This window comes from Salmo salar, chromosome 27, assembly GCF_965601325.2.
Source record: "Salmo salar chromosome 27, fSalSal1, whole genome shotgun sequence".
Lineage (NCBI taxonomy): Eukaryota > Metazoa > Chordata > Actinopteri > Salmoniformes > Salmonidae > Salmo > Salmo salar.
Genome location: NC_138317.1, coordinates 21,176,224 through 21,198,507, shown reverse-complemented (window position 1 = coordinate 21,198,507; position 22,284 = coordinate 21,176,224). Strand labels below are relative to the sequence as shown.

The 22,284-nt window shown below is 42.4% G+C and overlaps 1 protein-coding gene and 1 pseudogene across 1 annotated transcript in view; one reads left to right on the top strand and one right to left on the bottom strand.

Moving 5' to 3' along the window:
* Positions 1 to 16,980, bottom strand: part of LOC106588639 (delta-type opioid receptor) — a 45,488-nt gene extending 28,508 nt beyond the window's left edge. The window contains exon 1 of the mRNA XM_014177816.3: positions 16,392 to 16,980. Within this exon, the coding sequence (XP_014033291.1) occupies positions 16,392 to 16,636 (245 nt within the window). The 5' untranslated portion in view covers positions 16,637 to 16,980. The remainder of the gene's footprint in view (positions 1 to 16,391) is intronic.
* LOC145864349 (glycerol-3-phosphate dehydrogenase, mitochondrial-like) lies at positions 3,396 to 12,717 on the top strand (annotated as a pseudogene).
* Positions 16,981 to 22,284: the final 5,304 nt, after the last annotated feature.

Genomic DNA, 22,284 nt, shown 5'->3' with positions numbered 1-22,284 from the left:
ATATTTATTAGGCTAAACATTACTGTTGTATACAGTAACATACAACAAAACCATAAACATATGTAAACCAAAAGTATATTCTTTAGAATACAATAAAGAACACAATTGTGTGTGTGGGGTCCCGGGGGGGCAGTCCAGGAATTGGTGGTGGTGGGGGGGCAGTCACCAGTGCTAATCTACGCTTCATCTCTTCTCCGGGCTGGGTCAAGCCACAATACTTCGTCCACATCACAAGATACGTTTTCTCTTGCCAAACATCGAGGGAAGTATCTCCTAGCATGGCGTATCCAACCTTGGACAGAGGCAACCTTTATGTCCCCACATGCGTCCTCCATTGCCTGGAGAAGCGGCATGCGGGCATAGGGTTGGCGATCATATACTTTCCAGCGCCAGGCTGAGAAGAATTCCTCTATGGGATTTAGAAAAGGTGAATGTGGGGGTAGGTACAAAACTACAAATTGTGGATGGGTGGCAAACCAGTTTTGGACCAGAACAGCCCGGTGAAAACTAACATTGTCCCATAAAACCACAAATCTAGCAGGCTCCTGATCTGGATCAGGGACAAGCATTGTGTAAATTGCATCCAGAAAAGTGAGCATATGGCTGGTGTGGCATTGTGATGGAGGACCCCGTTTTGAGTGATGACACATAGTTATATTAACCCCACGCTGTCCAGGGACATTGGTAATTGCCCTCTGTCCTATTGTGTGTGTGACCTGGTGAATAAGTGTAGCATTTTGATTGGTTGTGTTTGGAAAAGGAAAGCAAGTCACTTCCTGTTAGATTTTTGTGTTTTAGGTAGAGAATTGTGTGTAGTGTTTTGAAAAAAGTGTTTTATGCAATTGACAACTGAGTCAAAGGCTGAGAAATAGCTTATGGTTTTGGATATTTTGTGTGTAGTTTTGCACTTTGAGTGAGAGGTTTCAAAAATCGTGTGACATGAAAAGATTTTGTGTGTAAGCAGTTGGAAAAAACTGTAATGGTATGGTCCACAACAGACGGCTAATTGTGTTTAGCATTTTGAAAATGTGACTACAGATTGGACAAAAGGATGTTAGTGATTGTTAAAAACTGTAAGACGTAAGTCATAGCATAGTACATTGGGTACAATCATCTCTACACTCATACTGCTTCTGTGTGTGTGTGCGTGTGTGCGTGTGTGTGTGTGTGTGTGTGTGTGTGTGTGTGTGTGTGTGTGTGTGTGTGTGTGTGTGTGTGTGTGTGTGTGTGTGTGTGTGTGTGTGTGTGTGTGTGTGTGTGCTGTGTGTCTGTGTGTCTGTGTGTCTTGGATGGCTGACTGTCAAATAAGGAGTGCTGCTGACCTGGACTGTGTTAGATGGATGATCCACAGCAGTGGTGGTGTCAGTTCCAGCTTTCAGCTCTCCCCTCAGTCCCCTTAGTCAGTAATCACAGAGGACTCTTCTTCAGCTCTGTTCCAATATCCACACTAGAATACCACTCAGAATGAAGCAATGTATTGGGCATGCATTATAAGTGATGCTAGCGTGGATACTAGAAAATAACCTTCACATCCACACCAGGTAGCTCTCAATCTGGAGCAGGCTACACCTGGGTTCAGATAGTATTAGTTTTCTTTCAAATACTTTGAGTGTGTGATTTAGCCTGCCTGGAAAGTCAGATGGATACAGTCAACAGCTCTCTAGAACGGAGGGAGGGGATATACTGTACACTCATAAATAGCTGAATTGCTCACTATGCTGTGCTTTTAAAAACGGATATTCAATGCCAATCACGATTCACAGTGAATGAACAATAGCAACTCACTGTGGTGTCTAAGACACTCGTTTTACTCCACTAGTCAATGTTTTATTTCCTGTGTTCCAGACAATTAGAATGCATCGAACCTAAGTCAACGTCACCGCTTTCTCCACACTCTTCCTATCCATTTTAAATTTGTGTAGTTCAATCCTTGATCTGTTCTTGTCTAATGATGTTATGTATTATGTCATGCTTTATGTTTTTGTGTGGACCCCAGGAAGAGTAGCTGCTGCTTCAGTAACAGCTGATGGGGATCCTAATAAAATACTAAATTTGTCTGTTTCTCTCTGTCTCTCTTTCTCTTTCTCTCACTGTTTATCTCTCCGTCTGTCTGTCTCTGTTTTTTTGCTATTTTCCTCGTTCTCTCTCCCTTCACTCTTTCTCTCTCTTTTTTTTCTGTCTCCTTACATTCTAGGGTGGTTGTCGTGGTAACGGCAGGCCATGTGCGAAGAAGAAGAAGAATGCTGAATGCAGAAGGCAGAATGCAGAAGACAGAAGGCATTAAAGTGGTTGTGGCTAGATGGCATGCTCTGTTTTGCTTGTTTACAGCAGGTCATTTCATAGGGAACTGTTGGAGGCGCTCTCATATTGTTACATTGCCAACACTTTGAGAATAAAGACGCAATGTATTGGGCATGCATTATAAACATGGCGTCTAAAACCTGGCCGAACTCTCTTAATATATGGCTCTGGGAGAAACCAACTGTCACGTCCTGATCAGTAAAGGGGTCATTTGTAATTGTAGTTTGGTCAGGGCATGGCAGGGTGTGTTTGTTTTGTGTGTTTTGGGGTTTTTTGGTTCTAGGGGATTTTGGTTCTAGTTTTCTATTTCTATGTTTCTTTTTCTATGTGTGGCCAGGTATGGCTTCCAATCAGAGGCAGGTGTCTTTCGTTGTCTCCATTTGGAAGCCATACTTAGGCAGCCTGTTTTTTCCTGTGTTTTTGTGGGTGGTTGCTTTCTGCATAGTCTGTATACCTTGCAGAACTGTTGATTGTCAGTTTATTGTTTATCGTTTAAGTGTTCACTAAGTGTTCACTTTATTAAGTAATAAAAGAAGATGAGCACTATACCCGCTGTATTTTGGTCTGTCCCTTTCGACGCCTGTGACACCAACTAATGTCCTTTGTCATGAAAACCCCTTTCATTATCTGACAGTAGACAGCAGAAGAGGCCATTAGATGTATATTTTTCCTGACAACCAGAGAGAAAGGTTCATACTGATGGTAGCCTACTGGCTCTTACCATCAAGCTCCATTGAACTATACATATATTACAGAATTGGTGTCAATTCTGAATTAAGATGCAGATTGCCCTTTATTTCCAATTCAATTCATGAATTTGAATTGAATTTGAATTGGATACACTCAACAGGAAGCAGAATTTGAATATAATTTCAATGAAAGGGAGTGGATTTGAATTCAAAGAAATTCATTGAAATTCAAATGGCTTATTTATTCTACACATCACCATAAAAATAAAAAAAAATCCCATCATGTTGTGAATTGTATCACCGTTTTCAATTTACACCGTGGCTCTCCTGGTGTTGTTATCATCAATTGAACATTGAAATCATTGCAGGATCAGGATCAATGGCCTTCTGGAAGGGACAGCTATCATGCGGACCAGGACGGCTGCTGCTCTTCTGGGCCTAACACAACTGTCGGAATACAGAAAGCCACAGAATAAATGGGCACAGACTGGCGTATGTAGCAGCGGAAGGGGGAGTTACATCCATTTAAAGGTGAGCTCCCACCCAGAAAGGCTAAGCTCTCCACCCTGCAAGACACTGAGGAGTTTGATGTCCTTGTCATAAGGGGACGGGCCACGGGCTCCGGATGTGCTGTCACACGCAACCTTAAGACTGCCCTGGTGGAGAGGAATGATTTCTCATTGGGGACCAGCAGCTGGTGCACCAAGCTCAGCCACGGAGTATGCTACCTCCAAAAGGCCATTATTAAATTCGATTATGAACAGTACATGATGGTGAAAGATGCTCTCCATGAGCGCTCCAACCTGCTAGACATCGTCCCTCATCGCCCCACTACCCATTATGTTCCATGTTTTCAGATGGTAGCAGCTGCCATACTCCTGAGCTAGTATAAAGATGTAAGACCTGGTGGCTGGAGGCCAGTGTCTGAAGAGTAGCTATGTCCTCAGTAAAAACAAGGCCCTGGAACTCTTCCCCATGCTGAAGAAAGACAAGCTGGTGGGAGCCATCGTCTACTATGATGGACAGCATAACAATGCAGATTGCCCTGACAGCAGCCAGACACACTGCTGCAATCGCTAACTACAGTACACAGAGGTGGTCCACCTGCTGAAGAAGACAAGTGCCGAGATGGGCAAGGGGAAGATCTGTGGGGCATGATGCAGGGACGTTATCACTGGAAATGTATTTGACGTCAGAGCCAAATTTGTCATCAACTCCACGGGACTGTTTACTGACTCTCTGAGGAAAATGGATGACGGGAAGAACGCTAAAATCTGTCAGCCCAGTGCTGGGGTTCACATAGTCATCCCTGGTTATTACAGTCCTGACATGATGGGTCTCCTGGACCCGGCAACCAGCGACAGCCGTGTCATCTTCTTCCTGCCCTGGGAGATGATGACCATCACCGGGATGACGGACACGCCCACTGACGTCACTGCCTACACCATCCCCAGAGAGGATGGTGTAGGAAGTCCGCAACTACTGTACCTCAGTCCTGATGTAGAGAGGAGACGAGAGGAGAGGAGACATCCTGGCAGTGTGGATTGGTATCCGTCCTCTGGTCATTGAGCCCAACTCTAAAGACAGTCAATCCATCTGCAGGATCCACAGTGGCCTGGTCACCATTGCAGGTGGGTAGGGCTGCCGCCTTATTGGCCCTCAACCAATCATGCTATCTTGATTGTTTTTTGCGTTGTTCGTAACTTGTTTTGTACATAATGTTGCTGCTACCGTCTCTTATGACTGAAAAGAGCTTCTAAACATCAGAACAGCGATTGCTCACCTCAAACTGAACAAAGAGTTTTTCTTCAATGAGTCGGACATGAGGGATATACTGTTGACACCCGACCAGGCCCCGATCCCCGTGATTCGCTGGAGAAGGAAACGGCGATTCCGATGCAAAAGATCAGGGTGCCTTGTGAGGACCAGGCGACGAGTGGCTAATCTGCCCTTGCCCTCCGTTCTGCTAGCTAACGTTCAATCGCTAGAAAATAAATGGGACGAACTGAAAGCACGTATATCCTACCAACGGGACATTACAAACTGTAATATTTATGCTTCACCGAGTCGTGGATGAACGATGACATTAAGAACATAGAGTTGGCGGGTTATACACTCTATCAGCAAGACAGAACAGCAGCCTCTGGTAAGACACGGGGCGGGGGCCTATGCATTTATGTAAACAACAGTTGGTGCATGATATCTAAGGAAGTCTCAAAGTTTTGCTCACCTGAGGTGGAGTATCTTATGATAAGCTGCAGACCTCACTATTTACTCAGAGAGTTTTCATCAGTTTTTTTTGTAGCTGTCTATATACCACCACAGAGCGAGGATGGAACTAAAACCGCACTAAATGAGCTGTATTCCGCCATAAGCAAACAGGAAAACGCTCATCCAGAGGCGGCGTTTCTAGTGGCCGGTGACTTTAACCTCTCTAGGGTCGGCGGGACGAAATCGTCCCACCTACGTAACAGCCAGTGGAATCCTGTGGCGCGTTATTCAAATACCTTAGAAATGCTATTACTTCAATTTCTCAAACATATGACTATTTTACACCATTTTAAAGACAAGACTCTCGTTAATCTAACCACACTGTCCGATTTCAAAAAGGCTTTACAACGAAAGCAAAACATTAGATTATGTCAGCAGAGTACCCAGCCAGAAATAATCAGACACCCATTTTTCAAGCTAGCATATAATGTCACATAAACCCAGAAGACAGATAAATGCAGCACTAACCTTTGATGATCTTCATCAGATGACAACCCTAGGACATTATGTTATACAATACATGCATGTTTTGTTCAATCAAGTTCATATTTATATCAAAAAACAGCTTTTTACATTTGCATGTGACGTTCAGAACTAGCATACCCCCCGCAAACTTCCGGTGAATTTACTAAACATTTACTAAATTACTCATGATAAACGTTCACAAAAAGCATAACAATTATTTTAAGAATTATAGATACAGAACTCCTCTATGCACTCGATATGTCCGATTTTAAAATAGCTTTTCGGTGAAAGCACATTTTGCAATATTCTCAGTAGATAGCCCGGCATCACAGGGCTAGCTATTTAGACACCCAGCAAGTTTAGCACTCACCAAAGTCCGATTTACTATAAGAAAAATGTTATTACCTTTGGTGTTCTTCATCAGAATGCACTCCCAGGACTTCTACTTCAATAACAAATGTTGGTTTGGTTCAAAATAATCCATAGTTATATTCAAATATCCTCTGTTTTGTTCGTGCGTTCAAGACACTATCCGAATGGTAAAGAATGGTGACGAGCACGACGCATTTCGTGACAAAAAAATTCTAAATATTCCATTACCGTACTTCGAAGCATGTCAACCGTTGTTTAAAATCAATTTTTATGCCATTTTTCTCGTAAAAAAGCGATAATATTCCAACCGGGAATCTGCGTTTAGGTAAAAAGACGAAAGAAAATAAAGCATGGGGTCGACTCGTGCACGTGCCTAAGACCATTGTCCTCTGATCAGCCACTTGCCAAAGGCGATAATGTGTTTCAGCCTGGGGCTGCCTCGATATCATTCAGCTTTTTCCCGGGTTCTGAGAGCCTATGGGAGCCGTAGGAAGTGTCACGTTACAGCAAAGATCCTCAGTCTTCAATAAAAAGAGCCAAGATGAACAAGAACTTGTCAGACAGGCCACTTCCTGTTCAGAATCTTCTCAGGTTTTTGCCTGCCATATGAGTTCTGTTATACTCACAGACACCATTCAAACAGTTTTAGAAACTTTAGGGTGTTTTCTATCCAAAGCCAATAATTATATGCTTATTCTAGTTTCTGGGCAGTAGTAATAACCAGATTAAATCGGGTACGTTTTTTATCCGGCCGTGTAAATACTGCCCCCTACCCCCAACTGGTTAATGCAGGGAAACTGAAATCAGGTTTACCGAATTTCTATCAGTATGTTAAATGTGCAACCAGAGGTAAAATAATTCTAGACCACCTGTAGTCCACACACAGAGACGCATACAAAGCTTTCCCTCGGCCTCCATTTGGCAAATCTGACCATAAATCTGACCATGTCCTCCTGATTCGTGCTTACAAGCAAAAATTAAAGCAGGAAGCACCAGTGACTTGGTCTATAAAATAATAGTCAGATGAAGCAGATGCTAAACTACAGGACTGTTTTGCTAGCACAGACTGGAATATGTTCCGGGATTCTTCCGATGGCATTGAGGAGTACAGCACATCTGTCACTGGCTTAATCAATAAGTGCATCAATGATGTCGTCCCCACAGTGACTGTACGTACATACCCCAAACAGAAGCCATGTATTACAGGCAACATTCACACTGACCTAAAGGCTAGAGCTGCCGCTTTCAAGGAGCGGGACACTAACCCGGAAGCCTGTAAGAAATCCCGCTATGCCCTCCAATGAACCATCAACCAGGCAAAGTGTCAATACAGGACTAAGATCGAATCGTACTACATCAGCTCTGACGCTAGTAGGATGTGGCAGAGCTTGCAAACTATTACAGACTACAGAGGGAAGCACAGCTGAGAGCTGCCCAGTGACACGAGCCTACAAGATGAGCTAAATAACTTCTATGCTTGCTTCAAGGAAAGTAACACTAAAACATGCATGAGAGCATCAACTGTTCCGGATGATTGTGTGATCACACTCTCCACAGCCAATGTGAGTAAGACCCTTAACTTCTTTGGGATAGGGGGCAGTATTTTCACGTCCGGATGAAAAGCGTGCCCAAAGTAAACTTCCTGTTTCTCAGGCCCAGAAGCTAGGATTTGCATTTAATTGGTAGATTTGGATAGAAAACACTCTAAAGTTTGTCTGTGAGTATAACAGAACAGATATGGCAGGCAAACATCCGAGGACAAACCATCCCAAAAAACTAATTCAGCTTACCACTGTTTTCAATGGCTTGAACTTTAATTATAAGCCCAAGTCCTCCCAAATTGCAGTTCCTGGGACTTCCACTAGATGTCAACAGTCTTTAGAAAGAGTTTCAGGCTGGTTCTTAGAAAAATGACCAGGAAATTGTAGTTTTTCTAGGTGGCTCCCATTTTGGCTTTAGTGATTCCAAGCGTGTGGAGGAAAGCGTGTGTTATTTGTAGTTTATCTCCAGTAAAGACAATAACGATTCTCCGTCTTATATTTGATCATTTATTTGCGTATTAGGATACCTAAGGATTGATTACAAACGATGTTTGACTTGTTTGGAAAAGTTTATTAGTAACGTATGGGATTCATTTTGTATGTATTTTGACGGAGGGAAACTGAATGGATTATTGACTGATGTGCGCCAGCTAAACAGAGTTTTTATGGATATAAAAAATGACATTATCAAACAAAAGGACCATTTGTGATGTTTATGGGACATTTTGGAGTGCCAACAGAAGAAGATCTTCAAAGGTACGGCATTAATTATATCGTTATTTCTGAGGTTTGTGTCGCGCCTGGCGGGTTGAAATATGATTCTCATGTGTTTGTTTGATGGGGTGCTGTCCTCAGATAATCGCATGGTATGCTTTTGCCGTAAAGCCTTTTTGAAATCTGGCACCTTGGCTGATTAACAAGAAGTTAAGCTTTATTTTGATATATTGCACGTGTATTTTCAAGAATGTTAAATATTTACAATTCTGTAGTTTGAATTTGGAGCCCTGCACTTTCACTGGATGTTGGTCAGGTGGGACGGTAGCATCCCATCTAGCCTAGAGAGGTTAAACAGCTCAACATTCACAAGGCCTCTGGGCCAGACGGATTACCAGGACGTGTACTCCGAGTATGCGCTGACCAACTGGCAAGTGTCTTCACTGACATTTTCAGCTGCTCCCTGTCTGAGTCTGCAATACCAACGTGTTTCAAGCAGACCAGCATAGTCCCTGTACCCAAGAACACTATTTTCTTTGTGATAGGGGGCAGTATTTTCACGTCCGGATAAAAAACGTACCCGATTTAATCTGGTTACTACTCCTGCCCAGAAACTAGAATATGCATATAATTAGTAGATTTGGATAGAAAACACTCTAAAGTTTCTAAAACTGTTTGAATGGTGTCTGTGAGTATAACAGAACTCATATGGCAGGCCAAAACCTGAGAAGATTCCATACAGGAAGTGCCCTGTCTGACAATTTTTTGTCCTTCTGTTGCATCTCTATCGAAAATACAGCATCTGTGCTGTAACATGACATTTTCTAAGGCTTCCATTGGCTCTCTAAAGCCGCCAGAAAGTGGAATGGGGTGTCTGCTGTCTCTGGGCGAAGAACAGCAGCAGAATTTGTGAGTGGTCAGCCTGGGGACAGTGACACTGGAGATGCGCGGTCACGAGACTACTCCATTTTTTTCTTTCTGCCTTTGAATGAATACAACGTTGCCCGGTTGGAATATTATCGCTATTTTCTGAGAAAAATAGCATAAAAATAGATTTTAAACAGCGTTTGACATGCTTCTAAGTACGGTAATGGAATATTTAGAAATGTTTTGTCACGAAATGCGCTTGCGCATCACCCTTCGGATAGTGACCTGAACGCACGAACAAAACGGAGCTATTTGAATATAACTATGGATAATTTGGAAGCAAAACAACATTTGTTGTTGAAGTAGAAGTCCTGGGAATGCATTCTGATGAAGAACAGCAAAGGTAATCCAATTTTTCTAATAGTAATTCTGAGTTTAGGTTGTCCCATACTTGGTGGGTGTCAAAATAGCTAGCCGTGATGGCCGAGCTATGTACTCAGAATATTGCAAAATGTGCTTTCGCCGAAAAGCTATTTTAAAATCTGACACCGCGATTGCATAAAGGACTTCTGTATCTATAATTCTTAAAATAATTTGTATGTATTTTGTGAACGTTTATCATGAGTAATTTAGTAAATTCACCGGAAGTTTGCGGTGGGTATGCTAGTTCTGAACAACACATGCTAATGTAAAAAGCTGGTTTTTGATATAAATATGAACTTCATTGAACAAAACATGCATGTATTGTATAATGTCCTAGAAGTGTCATCTGATGAAGATCATCAAAGGTTAGTGCTGCATTTAGCTGTGGTTTGGGTTGATGTGACATATATGCTTGCTTGGAAAATGGCTGTGTGATTATTTTTGGCAGGGTACTCTCCTAACATAATCTAATGTGAGAATGCTATTCATTGACTACAGCTCAACGTTCAACACCATAGTGCCCTCAAAACTCATCACTAAGCTAAGGACCCTGTGACTAAACAGCTCCCTCTGCAACTGGATCCTGGACTTCCTGATGGTCCGCCCCCAGGTGGTAAGGGTAGGTAACAACACATCCGCCACACGGATCCTCAACACAGGGGCCCCTCAGGGGTGTGTGCTCAGTCCCCTCCTGTGCTTCCTGTTCAGTCATGACTGCACTACCAGGCACAACTCCAACACCATCATAAAGTTTGCTGATGACACAACAGTGGTAGGCCTGATCACTGACAACGATGAGACAGCCTATAGGGAGGAGGTCAGAGACCTGACCATGTGGTGCAAGGACAACAACCTCTCCCTCAATGTAATCAAGACAAAGGAGATGATTGTGTACTACAGGAAACAGAGGACTGGGCATGCCCCCATTCTCATCAACGGAGCTGTAGTAGAGCAGGTTGAGAGCTTCAAGTTCCTTGGCGTCCGCATCAACAACAAACTAACATGGTCCAAGCACACTAAGACAGTCGTGAAGAGGGCATGACAAAACCTATTCCCCCTCAGGAGACTGAAAAGATTTGGCATGGGTCCTCAGATCCTCAAAAGAGTTTACAGCTGCACCATCGAGAGCATCCTGATGGGTTGCATCACTGCCTGGTATGGCAGAGGGTAGTGCGTACGGCCCTGTACATCACTGGGGCCAAGCTTCCTGCCATCCAGGACCTCTATACCAGGCGGTGTCAGAGGAAGGCCCTAAAAATCGTAAAAGACTCCAGCCACCCTAGTCATAGACTGTTCTCTCTGCTACCGCACGGCAAGCGGTACCGGAGCACCAAGTCTAGGTCCAAGGGGCTTCTAAACAGATTCTACCCCCAAACCATACGGGGCGGCAGGTAGCCTAGTGATTAGAGTGTTGGACTAGTAACCGCATGATAGCAAGGTCAAATCCCCAAGCTGACAAGGTAAAAATATGAAAATAAGAATTTGTTCTTAACTTACTTGCCTAGTTAAATAAAGGTAAAAAAAAAATAAGACTCCTGAATAGCTAATCAAATGGCTACCCAGACTATTTGCACCCCCCACACTGCTAATACTCTCCGTTATTATCTATGCATAGCCACTTTAACAACCCTACCTGCATGTACATAATTACCTTGACACTGGTGCCCCCGCACATTGACTCTGTACCGGTACCTCCTGTATATAGCCCTGCTATTGTTATTCACTGCTGCTCTTTAATTATTTGTTTTTCTTATGTTACTTAATTTGTATTTTTTAGGTATTTTCTTAAAACTGCATCATTGGTTAAAGGCTTGTAAGTAAGCATTTCACTGTAATGTCTACACCTGTTGTATTTGGTGTATGTGACAAATACAATTTATTTGATTTTGTCAACATACTGTTCCATGGCGTTGGAGACCTGTCACGTCCTGACCAGCAGAGGGAGGTATTGTATTAGTTTTGGTCAGGACGTGGCAGGTTTTTTTGTGTGTTAAGTGTTATGTTGGTGATTAGGACTCCCAATTGAAGGCAGGTGTGTTGAGTTGCATTTGATTGGGAGTCCTATATAGGAGTGTGTGTTTTTCTTTGGGGTTGTGGGTAGTTGTTCTTGCATTGCGTTTTGTGTGCCTGCAAGACTGTTGCTGTCGTGTATTGTTTTTGTCCGGTGGATACTTTACTCCTTTTTTAAATTAAAATATGAGTATCCACATTCCCGCTGCGCCTTGGTCCATTTCTGAAGACAGCTGTTACAAGACCCTGGACACAGCGGTTGCATGCCACAGGCTGGGGGTGGGCCGAGTAAGACAGTGGGCCTGATGCTCGAGGGGGGCCAAGACTGGACCCCCACCTTGTACATTCGACTGGTGCAGGACTACGGCCTGGAGAACGAGGTTGCTCAGCACCTGGCAGCGATGTACGGGGAAAGCATTTGAAGTGGCCAAGATGGCACGGGTCACTGGGAAGAGGTGGCCCACCGTAGGGAAGAGACTGGTCTCTGAATTCCATTACATTGAGAGTGAGGTGAGGTATGCCATTAAGGAGTATGCCTGTACGCACACGGCTGGGTTTCCTCAAAGTGTAGGCTGCTGATGAGGCTCTGCCACGTATCGTAGTGATCATGGGTAAGATGTTGGACTAGTGGTGAAGAAAAGAGGACTGAGGATCTGGAAGCTGCTAAGAAGTTCCTGTACCTTGAGATGGGTTACAGGTTCCGCTCTGTGCAGCTGACCGGGACCCTAGAGATCACACTGGGTGCACAGGAAGTGGCAAAGTACACAAAACAGTTCCAAACATTTGACAAAGATGGTAAAGGCTTCATCACCACAGTGGCCTTTCAGAGGGTCTTACAGAACATCAGTGTCCAGATTGATGAGAACGCTCGCCAAGAAATCCTCTATGGAGTGGACCTCAACAAGAACGGACAGGTGAATCTGAACGACTTTTTACAGCTGGTGAGTGCTGTGAAGAAGAGCCAGGTGTCTAACAGCAGGTTGGCCAACCTCATGAAGACAGCTGAGGAGAGCCTGGACCTGTGGGGACCTGTATCTGTGGACAGCAATGGAGGAGGGGTGTGACGTGAACCCATCCGTACCACCACACCATACCACCACACTAACCAGAGCTGGGGTGCTAAGAATGACAGGGGTGGACGGGATGGATGGAAGGGATGCCAAGAAGTAGATTGCCTAGTACCTGGTGTCTTATGGAAGGGTTGCCAAGAAGTAGACTTCTTAGTACCTGGTGCCATTATGGAAGGGATACCAGGAAGTAGACTGCCTTGTACCTGGTGTCATTATGGAAAGGATACCAGGAAGTAGACCGCCTAGTACCTGGTGTCATTATGGAAGGGATACCAGGAAGTAGACTGCCTAGTACCTGGTGTCATTATGGTTCAACATTGCAGTGATAGGGATAAGTCATTGGGTGATGTAGGAATTTGAAATAGAAATATTCTAAACAACAAGAGTATAAATTATATTTTATTCAAATTTAATCTAGATGAGTATGTCAACCCTGGGTGTTTTATTGCAAAGTTGAGGCTAAATAGGGGCGCCAGGTAGCCTAGCGGTTAAGAGCATTGGGCCAGTAACCGAAAGGTTGTGTGCTCTTGAGCAAGGCACTTAAGAGCGTCTGCTAAATAACTGACAGGCTGACTACACCGCTCGCGTCGCTTGTGCGAGCGTTGCAAAATAAAATTAGAAATCTATATTATTAAATTATTGCACCCACACTGCTCGCATGCACCAACGAGCGTCTGCGTTGCCAAGGGCTAAAATAGAGGTCAGTTCTATTTTTGACGGAGATCACGCTGCAAGCCCTGCCTCTCCCATCTCCTCATTGGTTTATAGAAGCAGGTACCCAGGTGCCATCTCCTTATTGGTTATACCCACATGGGTGACTGAAAGATGAACGAGCTCAGTGGTGGCAATGTACCTAATTTATGAAAGTTGCCAATCGCAATATAAAGTCAAGAGAAGAAAAAGCCTAGAAGAAGGAGAGATGACTAGAAACAATGTGGTTGACCATTTTCTGTGTGGATTAATTGTCGGAGTAGAGGACCTTATGCATTTCAGGTAAAAAACCAACTCAATGTTTATATCCCAGGACAAATTAGCTAGCAACAACAAGCCAGCTAAATAGGACAAATTAGCTAGCAAGTGCAAGCTAGCTAGTTAAATTGCCATAAATGTTTAATGCTTTTCGACCTGTCCCCAAATGAATGTGGTGGTTCAGAGTTTGTTTTGATATTTTAACCTGCGTGTCGTGATCGCATTTGATGTGGGGGGACAAAATACACTCTCTCTCTGTGTGTGTGTGGGGGATTGTATGGGCGGAGACAGGTGTGCTGGAGTCAAAGCAGATCCCCACCAGCTGCAACCTGTTCCGTAATCAAGACCTCTACAAATCCAAATACCCTGCCACTTCCACACTGCCAGATCGTAATCTCTGCTCAGTCAGTCTATGCTTCTAGCCGTTTGTTACTGTTAGAGCCTGTTGTGCCTGTTTTCTTTGCCTTGCGCTCTTTTCCTCTTCACTACAGTTCCGCCCGCTCTGACTGTGTCCCTGTCTACAGTTCCACGTCTCGTCATCCTGCTACTCTGTCCTGGATTCCCCACTTTACAACTCCCTTGGATTCCCCTCCGGACCTGCTTACCCTGTACAAACCCCTCTCGCTCCAGCCTCAGCCTCCGCATCTGGTTCCCTGCAACCCATCTGATCTTCCCCTGGCCTGCACTCCATCTTCCCCCTGTGTTTCAATAAATACCTTGGTTACTTCATCTCAGTTTCCTCATCTGAGTCTGCTCTTGGGTTCCCCTGTTCCACTCCGCATAACATAAGGTTGAACATTTTCATTTGCAAAACTCATTCTCGTAAAATAATTGTAAATAATTATAGTGGTCTGGAAATATTCTACAATTGTGTTGTGGGTTTTCTATAATTATCCATAATTCCATTAGTGTTCTAAACGTTAGAAAAAAAGAAAAATCCCAGAATCCATTAGATTAAACACTGCAGTATGGAAGGGAACAATCTAACATCTCACAGCAAAGAAACATACTGCTTGACATCTTTGAGTTATAATCTAATTAATATTTTAAATGGTATGTCTATTCTTTGCTTTAATAAGTGGCATAAACTTTTGATAAAATATTTTTTAAATGAATGAGACTTATGTTTCACATCTCAGTTTAAATGGTTTTAATTGGTTTTAATCCAATTCTACTTCCTTCAATTCAAATGTTGCTTCCTGTGGGATGTAGCCAATTCAATTCAAATTCATTGTTGGAATTGAATTAAATAAAACTAATCCGAATTTACTACAACCCTAAAACTATTAGTGGATTCAGAGCTACTAGACTGGTCACTGTTTTATAATGTCTGACTGCAGTGGGCAATAAAGCTATTAGAAGACATCAGAGGAAGTAAGTGCATTAGACTGGACATCCAGTTTACTAGACTTGACACTCACTGTCTTATAATGCCAGACAGTTTAGTAGACTAATACGGTTCAGTTTAGTATACACTGTGAGGGTTCAGTCCACAAAGTTTGGCCATGGCCTGCCATGTCTTTAAACATGTCAGAGGGAGTCGCCTGTGGTGCAGTGGTTCAAGCATTTTAGTGATGTGGGCATAATTATACTCCTTAAGGATACACTCAGCATGGCAAGGTCATCGTAAACAGTAACCCCATCACTGAAATCAATACTATTTCAATTAAGGGAGGGTGCAGATTGGGAATAGCCAATTATAATGGCAGTAATTGCAATTTGAATCCTGTTGATCTTAATGTCTGTAAAGTTGGAGCATTTAAAATAAAATATGTTTTAAATTTTGCCAAATTTGAGGATTATTTTAAATATAATCCTTTCACTTCCAACCAAATCAAAAGAAAGAAAGCCGTCATACTTACCAGCTAGAGATGGAGGTAAAAGAGACTCCCTGCTTGACCTGGCCCAGCTCTCTAGCCATATGCTGTGTGTGTCTCTCTCTCTGTGTGTGTGTGTGTGTGTGTGTGTGTGTGTGTGTGTGTGTGTGTGTGTGTGTGTGTGTGTGTGTGTGTGTGTGTGTGTGTGTGTGTGTGTGTGTGGGGGGGTGTGTGTGTGTGTGTGTGTGTGTGTGTGTGTGTGTGTGTGAGAGAGAGAGAGAGAGAGAGAGAGTGAGTGTGTGTGTCCGCGCGCGCGTGCAATGTGGAATCGGGCTGAACTGAGGACGACTGCATGTGAAATATGAAAGCGAGTCCGAAGCATGCACGCAAGCTAGTAGGCGCGCACACATACACAAACACACAAACGCACACACCCTCCACCAGACTCCATATCTTTCATCTGGTTCTCAAGCGCGAGTAAACATTGATTCACTGTTTCACCAGCAAAAATGTATCATCGTTGAACGAAAGCAAAGTATTAGTATTTTTTTGGCCAAAAAATGTATAATACAGTTTAGCAACTTCAAGTCACCGACAATTGACTTTCAGTGCTTGCATTTGACAAATCAACGTTATGCTTAGATAACATGGTGAGGCACACATCAAATATTGTCATATAAAAAAACGGAATTTCCATACGAAATACACGATTCCCTTATAGCCTAAAAGTTTTTGGGAGAAAAGTACTTTTTCAATCATGCATTTCTCCAAAAGGAAATGCATTCACAAGCTTTCTTACGGACAATAATAGGAATACAATATCAAAAGTAAGTTGTCACCAATGATAGTAGGCTAAGTAGAGTCGCAGTAGAAAGCCCTTACCTCACCACCCCGTACATCACAAGGACATTCCCGAGCAATCCCACCACGCAGATAACGGAGTAGAGCGCCGTGATGGAGATGGCTACTATAATATTGGAGGCGCTCTGAACCGGGAGCTGATGTGTGTAGTTTCCCCCATTGGGCTCGAACCCCATTTCGTCGTCCGGGTAGGTTACATTGGATGGAATCACCGAGTACAACTCGAAATCAGCCAGTTCAGCACCGGGGGCAGTGGATGGATCCATGGTTATACTATTGTCGCGCGCGCCTGTGACTGTCGCTGTTCTCTGGTTCGTGGTGCTGAAAACTTCACCAAACACTACTGGTCGGCTAGGAGGGCACGGCTTGCGCTTTTGTTTCGCCTACTGGGCGTTTTATTGGTTGGAAGGTGTGTACTTATCCTTACGCGCCAAAGGGCGAGTTGGTCGGTTGGTCTGTCTCACCAAACGGTCGATCCTGATTAACAGAATGATGACAGCCTTTACCACCCAAAAAATAAGAATGGAAAAGCAAAAATGATTTCACAATTTTTTTAGATTTCACAGAAAATGATGATCCAATAACTGTTCCTTCATGTATCTAGCTGAAAGAGAGGAGTCTGGTTCTCAGGAGGATCGGTCTGTGTAGTGTTGACGGTAGCCGTTAGTGGAAAAGGTGCACAAAGTGATTTGTCTCGCTCTCCAAACGCCTAATGTTACCCCATGGCCCTGCAAGTGGTTTCTTATAACCAAAGTTATACGTCAAGATCAAAGTTGTGCATAGTTGGCTGATAATTGTTTTAGCCTATTCAGCTGAACAAAAGAAGCCAATTAATATCTACGCTTATCGTAGGCTATGCGACAGAACATATGATAAACATATTGTTCACATACAATAGCATGATGATGCAAGTTTATTTGAATAAATAACCAAATGCAGTACTTTGAATGAAATAATACTGGGCCTAGGCCTATTAGTGATAGAATTAGCCTTTGTCTAGATGTGTAGTTCTAGGCTTGGTGCTTGGTGAGCACATAGAGAAAATAATCTAAATAGGAATTGAAAGGTGCCTCAGCTGGTTTTGATGTGGCAATTTTCATCTTAATGGAAAATGCTTGTGGAAAAACTGGTCCTCGTTAGATAGCCGACATTTGCTAATGTTCTTTATAATCATTGATATTTCTCAGATGAAAATCATCTGTGGAATACTACCCCAACACCCTAACATTGAGCCAATAGGGTTAACCCTCTTGGTGGGAATTGTAACATGGCTCATACAGTGATTTCAGACCCCTTGATATTTTCTGCCATTTTGTTACATTACAGCCTTATTGTAAAATGGATTAAATTGCTTTTTCCCCTTATCAATCTACAAACAATACCGCATAATGACAAAGCAAAAACAGGTTTTTAGAAACTGTTCCAAATGTATTTTTCATTAAACGGAAAAGGAAAAGATTTTCATCAAGGATCTCGCTGTACTTTGCTCTGTTCATCTTTGCCTCGATCCTGACTAGTCTCCCAGTCCATGCCATTGAAAAACATCTCAACAGCATGATGCTGCAACCGCCATGCTTCACCATAGGGATGTGAGATGTGACACTTGGCATTCAGGTCAAAGAGTTCAATCTTGGTTTCATCAGACTAGAGAATGTTGTTTCTCATGGTCTGAGAGTCTTTAGGTGACTTTTGGCAAACTTAGAGTGCGCTGTCATGTACCTCTTACTGAGGAGTGGCTTCCGTCTGGCCACTCTACCATAAAAGCCTAATTGGTGGAGTGCTGCAGAGATGGTTGTCTATCTGGAAGGTTCTCCCAACCCCACAGAGGAACTCTAGAGCTCTGTCAGAGTGACCGTCGGGTTCTTGGTCACCTCCCTGACCAAGGCCCTTCCATTTAAGAATGATGGAGGCCACTGTGTTCTTGGGGACCTTCAGTGCTGCATAAATGTGTTGATACCCTTCCCCAGATCTGTGCCTCAACACCATCCTGTCTCGGTGCTCTACGGACAATTCTTTCGACCTCATGGCTTGGTTTTTGCTCTGACATGCACTGTCAACTGTGGGACCTTATATAGACCTGTAGGTACCTTTCCAAATCATGTCCAATCAATTGAATTTACCACAGGTGGACTCCAATCAAGTTGTAGATACATCTCAAGGATGATCAATAGAAACAGTATGGACCTGAGCTTAATTTCGAGTCTCATAGCAAAGGGTCTGAATACTTATGTAAATAAAGTATTTCTGTTGTTTTTTTAATATATTTTCTAACATTTCTTCAAGCATGTTTTAACTTTGTCATTATGTGGTATTGTGTGTAGATTGTTGAGGATTTTTTAAATGTGTTTAATACATTTTAGAATAAGGCTGTAATGTAACAAAATGTGGAAAAGGTCAAGGGTTCTGAATACTTTCCGAAGGCACTGTATATGTACTACCTGTGTTTCAAAGCTTGAGATTGATAGAGCTAGCGGAGCTACAAGACTGGATATGCTACGGTACCAGTATTTGGACACTAGATTGATGCAAATGACTCAAAGCTTAATATTTTATATCAGAGAGAGGTACAGATTTTCTTGTCTTTCTTTTCGTTTCTGTGTCGCTAGTTGTTTCTCTATCTCTCTCACTCGCTTCTTCCCTCTCCCCCTCTCTCTCTCCCGCTCACTTTCTTCATTTCATAATTTAATTGATTCCTCTCCTACTGTGTTGATTACTTTTCTCTGAGTCCTTCTCCTCATTACTCTCCACTTTACCAGGCTCCATAATGGCCCTTCATTTCCTGCTATGTAAAGTGGCTATACAAGCTCTTGTTCACACACAACTAAATCCTTCAGGAAATATACAACACTCTTCTGCCCGCAGGGCTTAGAGGTCCAGTTCATTATTAGTAATATAAGCTTCATGGACCTTTGGAGTTCACACAGGTTGAATCTTATGTGGCAACCAATACCCTATATAGGGCCCTACTTTGACCAGAGCCCTATGGGTAGTGCACAAAAGTAGTGCACTATATAGGTGATATATTTGCATGATTTAGCATAATTAATTAATCATTACCATTTTGTTTCATTCATGTGACCGACCAATACTGGTTCATAACATGTGACAGACAAACACCTCACGAGGCTTCTTCTCTCTAAGCTGAGACCTTGAAATTGAGATATCTTTAGTTCGTTCTCAAAATAAGGTCATGGGCGTACTGCCAAATTGCAGCTACTGAGAGTGAGGATTCATTCAGTCAGCCACTTGCATGAACACAGAAATTGGTTAATAGAACAGCATATGCATAGAACACAGATATTAGTTATAAGAAAAGCACAAACATTAAAATTCCCATTACATTCCATCCGCTTATCACTTGTCTGATAATAACCATAATATTTTAATGTAAGAATTTAGATTTTAGCTTCTATATCAAAATATCCTATACTCCTGTTAAAGTAAGGGAAATCAACATAAAAAAACAAACACTTCATAATTTCAAACCATTCATTCTGGGTTGTACAATCCAATTAGTATGGTAAAACTATAATCATAATAAAGGTTATACTTCTATTAATGGGAGTGAGTATCAAAAATACACATATACACAAGGGATCTGTAGATTCAGAGGTGAATAAATATCTCAAGGTTAACCATTGTTTGCATATCTATTTTACCACAATCGGGTTGCATTGACCTATGTTTTTCACTAACTGTCCCTGGGACAGTAAATATATAACCCTGTTGTTTAATCCAACCACATTGTCCGATTTCAAAAAGGCTTTACAGTGAAAGCAAAACATTAGATTATGTTAGGAGAGTACACAGCCCAAAATAATCACACAGCCATTTTCAAAGCAAGCATATATGTCACAAAAACCCAAAACACAGCTAAATGCAGCACTAACCTTGGATGATCTTCATCAGATGACACTCCTAGGACATTATGTTATACAATACATGCATGTTTTGTTCAATGAAGTTCATATTTATATCAAAAAACAGCTTTTTACATTAGCATGTGATGTTCAGAACTAGCATTCCCACCCAAAACTTCCGGTGATTTTACTAAATTACTCATGATAAACGTTGACAAAATACATAACAATTACTTTAAGAATTATAGATACAGAACTCCTTTATGCAATCGCGGTGTCAGATTTTAAAATAGCTTTTCGGCGAAAGCACATTTTGCAATATTCTGAGTACATAGCTCAGCTATCACAGGCTAGCTATTCAGACACCCGCCAACTTCGGGGCTCACTAAACTCCGAATTACTATTAGAAAAAGTGTATTACCTTTGCTGTTCTTCGTCAGAATGCACTCCCAGGACTGCTACTTCCACAACAAATGTTGTTTTTGTTCCAAATAATCTATAGTTATGTCCAAATACCCCCGTTTTGTTCGTGCGTTCAGGTCACTATCCAAAGGGTAAGTCGCGACCGCATTTCCAGACAACAAAATTCAAAATGTTCCATTACCGTACTTAGAAGCATGTCAAACGCTGTTTAAAATCTATTTTTATGCTATTTTTCTCGTAAAATAGCGATAATATTCCAACCGGACAATGCTGTATTCATTCAAAAAGGAAGAGAAAAAACGGCGAGGTCTCGTGAATGCGCATCTCCAATCTCTTTGTCACCAGGCAGTCCACTGACAAACTGTGCTCCTGTTATCTGCCCAGAGACAGGAGACGCCTCAATCCGGTTTCTGAAGGCTTTAGAGAGCCAATGGAAGCCTCAGAAAGTGTCACGTAACAGCTCAGATACTGTAGTTTTGATAGAGAAGCAACAGAAGGACTACACATTCGCAGACAGGCCACTTCCTGTTTGGAATCTTCTCAGGTTTTTGCCTGCCATATGAGCTCTGTTATACTCACAGACACCATTCAAACAGTTTTAGAAATAATATGCATATTCTCATTTCTGGGCAAGAGTAGTAACCAGTTTAAATCGGGTAAGTTTTTTATCCTGTTAGGGCTAGGGGGCAGTATGGACACGGCTGGATAAAAAATGTACCCGATTTAATATGGTTACTACTCCTGCCCAGTAACTAGAATATGCATATAATTATTGGCATTGGATAGAAAGCACCCTAAAGTTTCTAAAACTGTTTGAATGGTGTCTGTGAGTATAACAGAACTCATATGGCAGGCCAAAACCTGAGAAGATTCCATGCAGGAAGTGGCCTGTCTGACAATTTCTTCCCCTTCTTGATTATCTCTATCCATTACAAAGGATCTCTGCTGTTACGTGACACTTCCTACGGCTCCCATGGCCTCTCAGAAGGCGGCAAAAAGCTGAATCGTGGCTTTGCAGGCTCTGGTTGAAACAAAGTAGCGCGTTTGGGTAGTGGCTGGTTACAGTACTGTGAGACTCAGGTGCGTGCCCGCGTCGACCGAATGCTTTGTTTTCTTTCCTCTGTTTACCTAAACGGAGATTCCTGGTCTGAATATTATCGCTTTTTTACGAGAAAAATTGCATAAAAATGGATTTTAAACAGCGGTTGACATGCTTCGAAGTACGGTAATGGAATATTTAGAAATCTTTTGTCACGAATTGCGCCATGCTCGTGACCCTGATTTACCATTTCGGATAGTGTCTGGAACGCACAAACAAAATGCCGCTATTTGGATATAACGATGGATTATTTTGGACCAAACCAACATTTGTTATTGAAGTAGCAGTCCTGGGAGTGCATTCTGATGAAGACAACAAAGGTAATCAAACTTTTGTAATAGTAAATCTGACTTTGGTCAGGGCTAAACTTGGTGGGTGTCTAAATGGCTAGCCGTGATGGCTGGGCTATCTACTGAGAATATTGCTAAATGTGCTTTCACCGAAAAGCTATTTTAAAATCGGACACCTCGATTGCACAAAGGAGTTCTGTATCTATAATTCTTAAAATAATTGTTATGTTTTTTGTGAACGT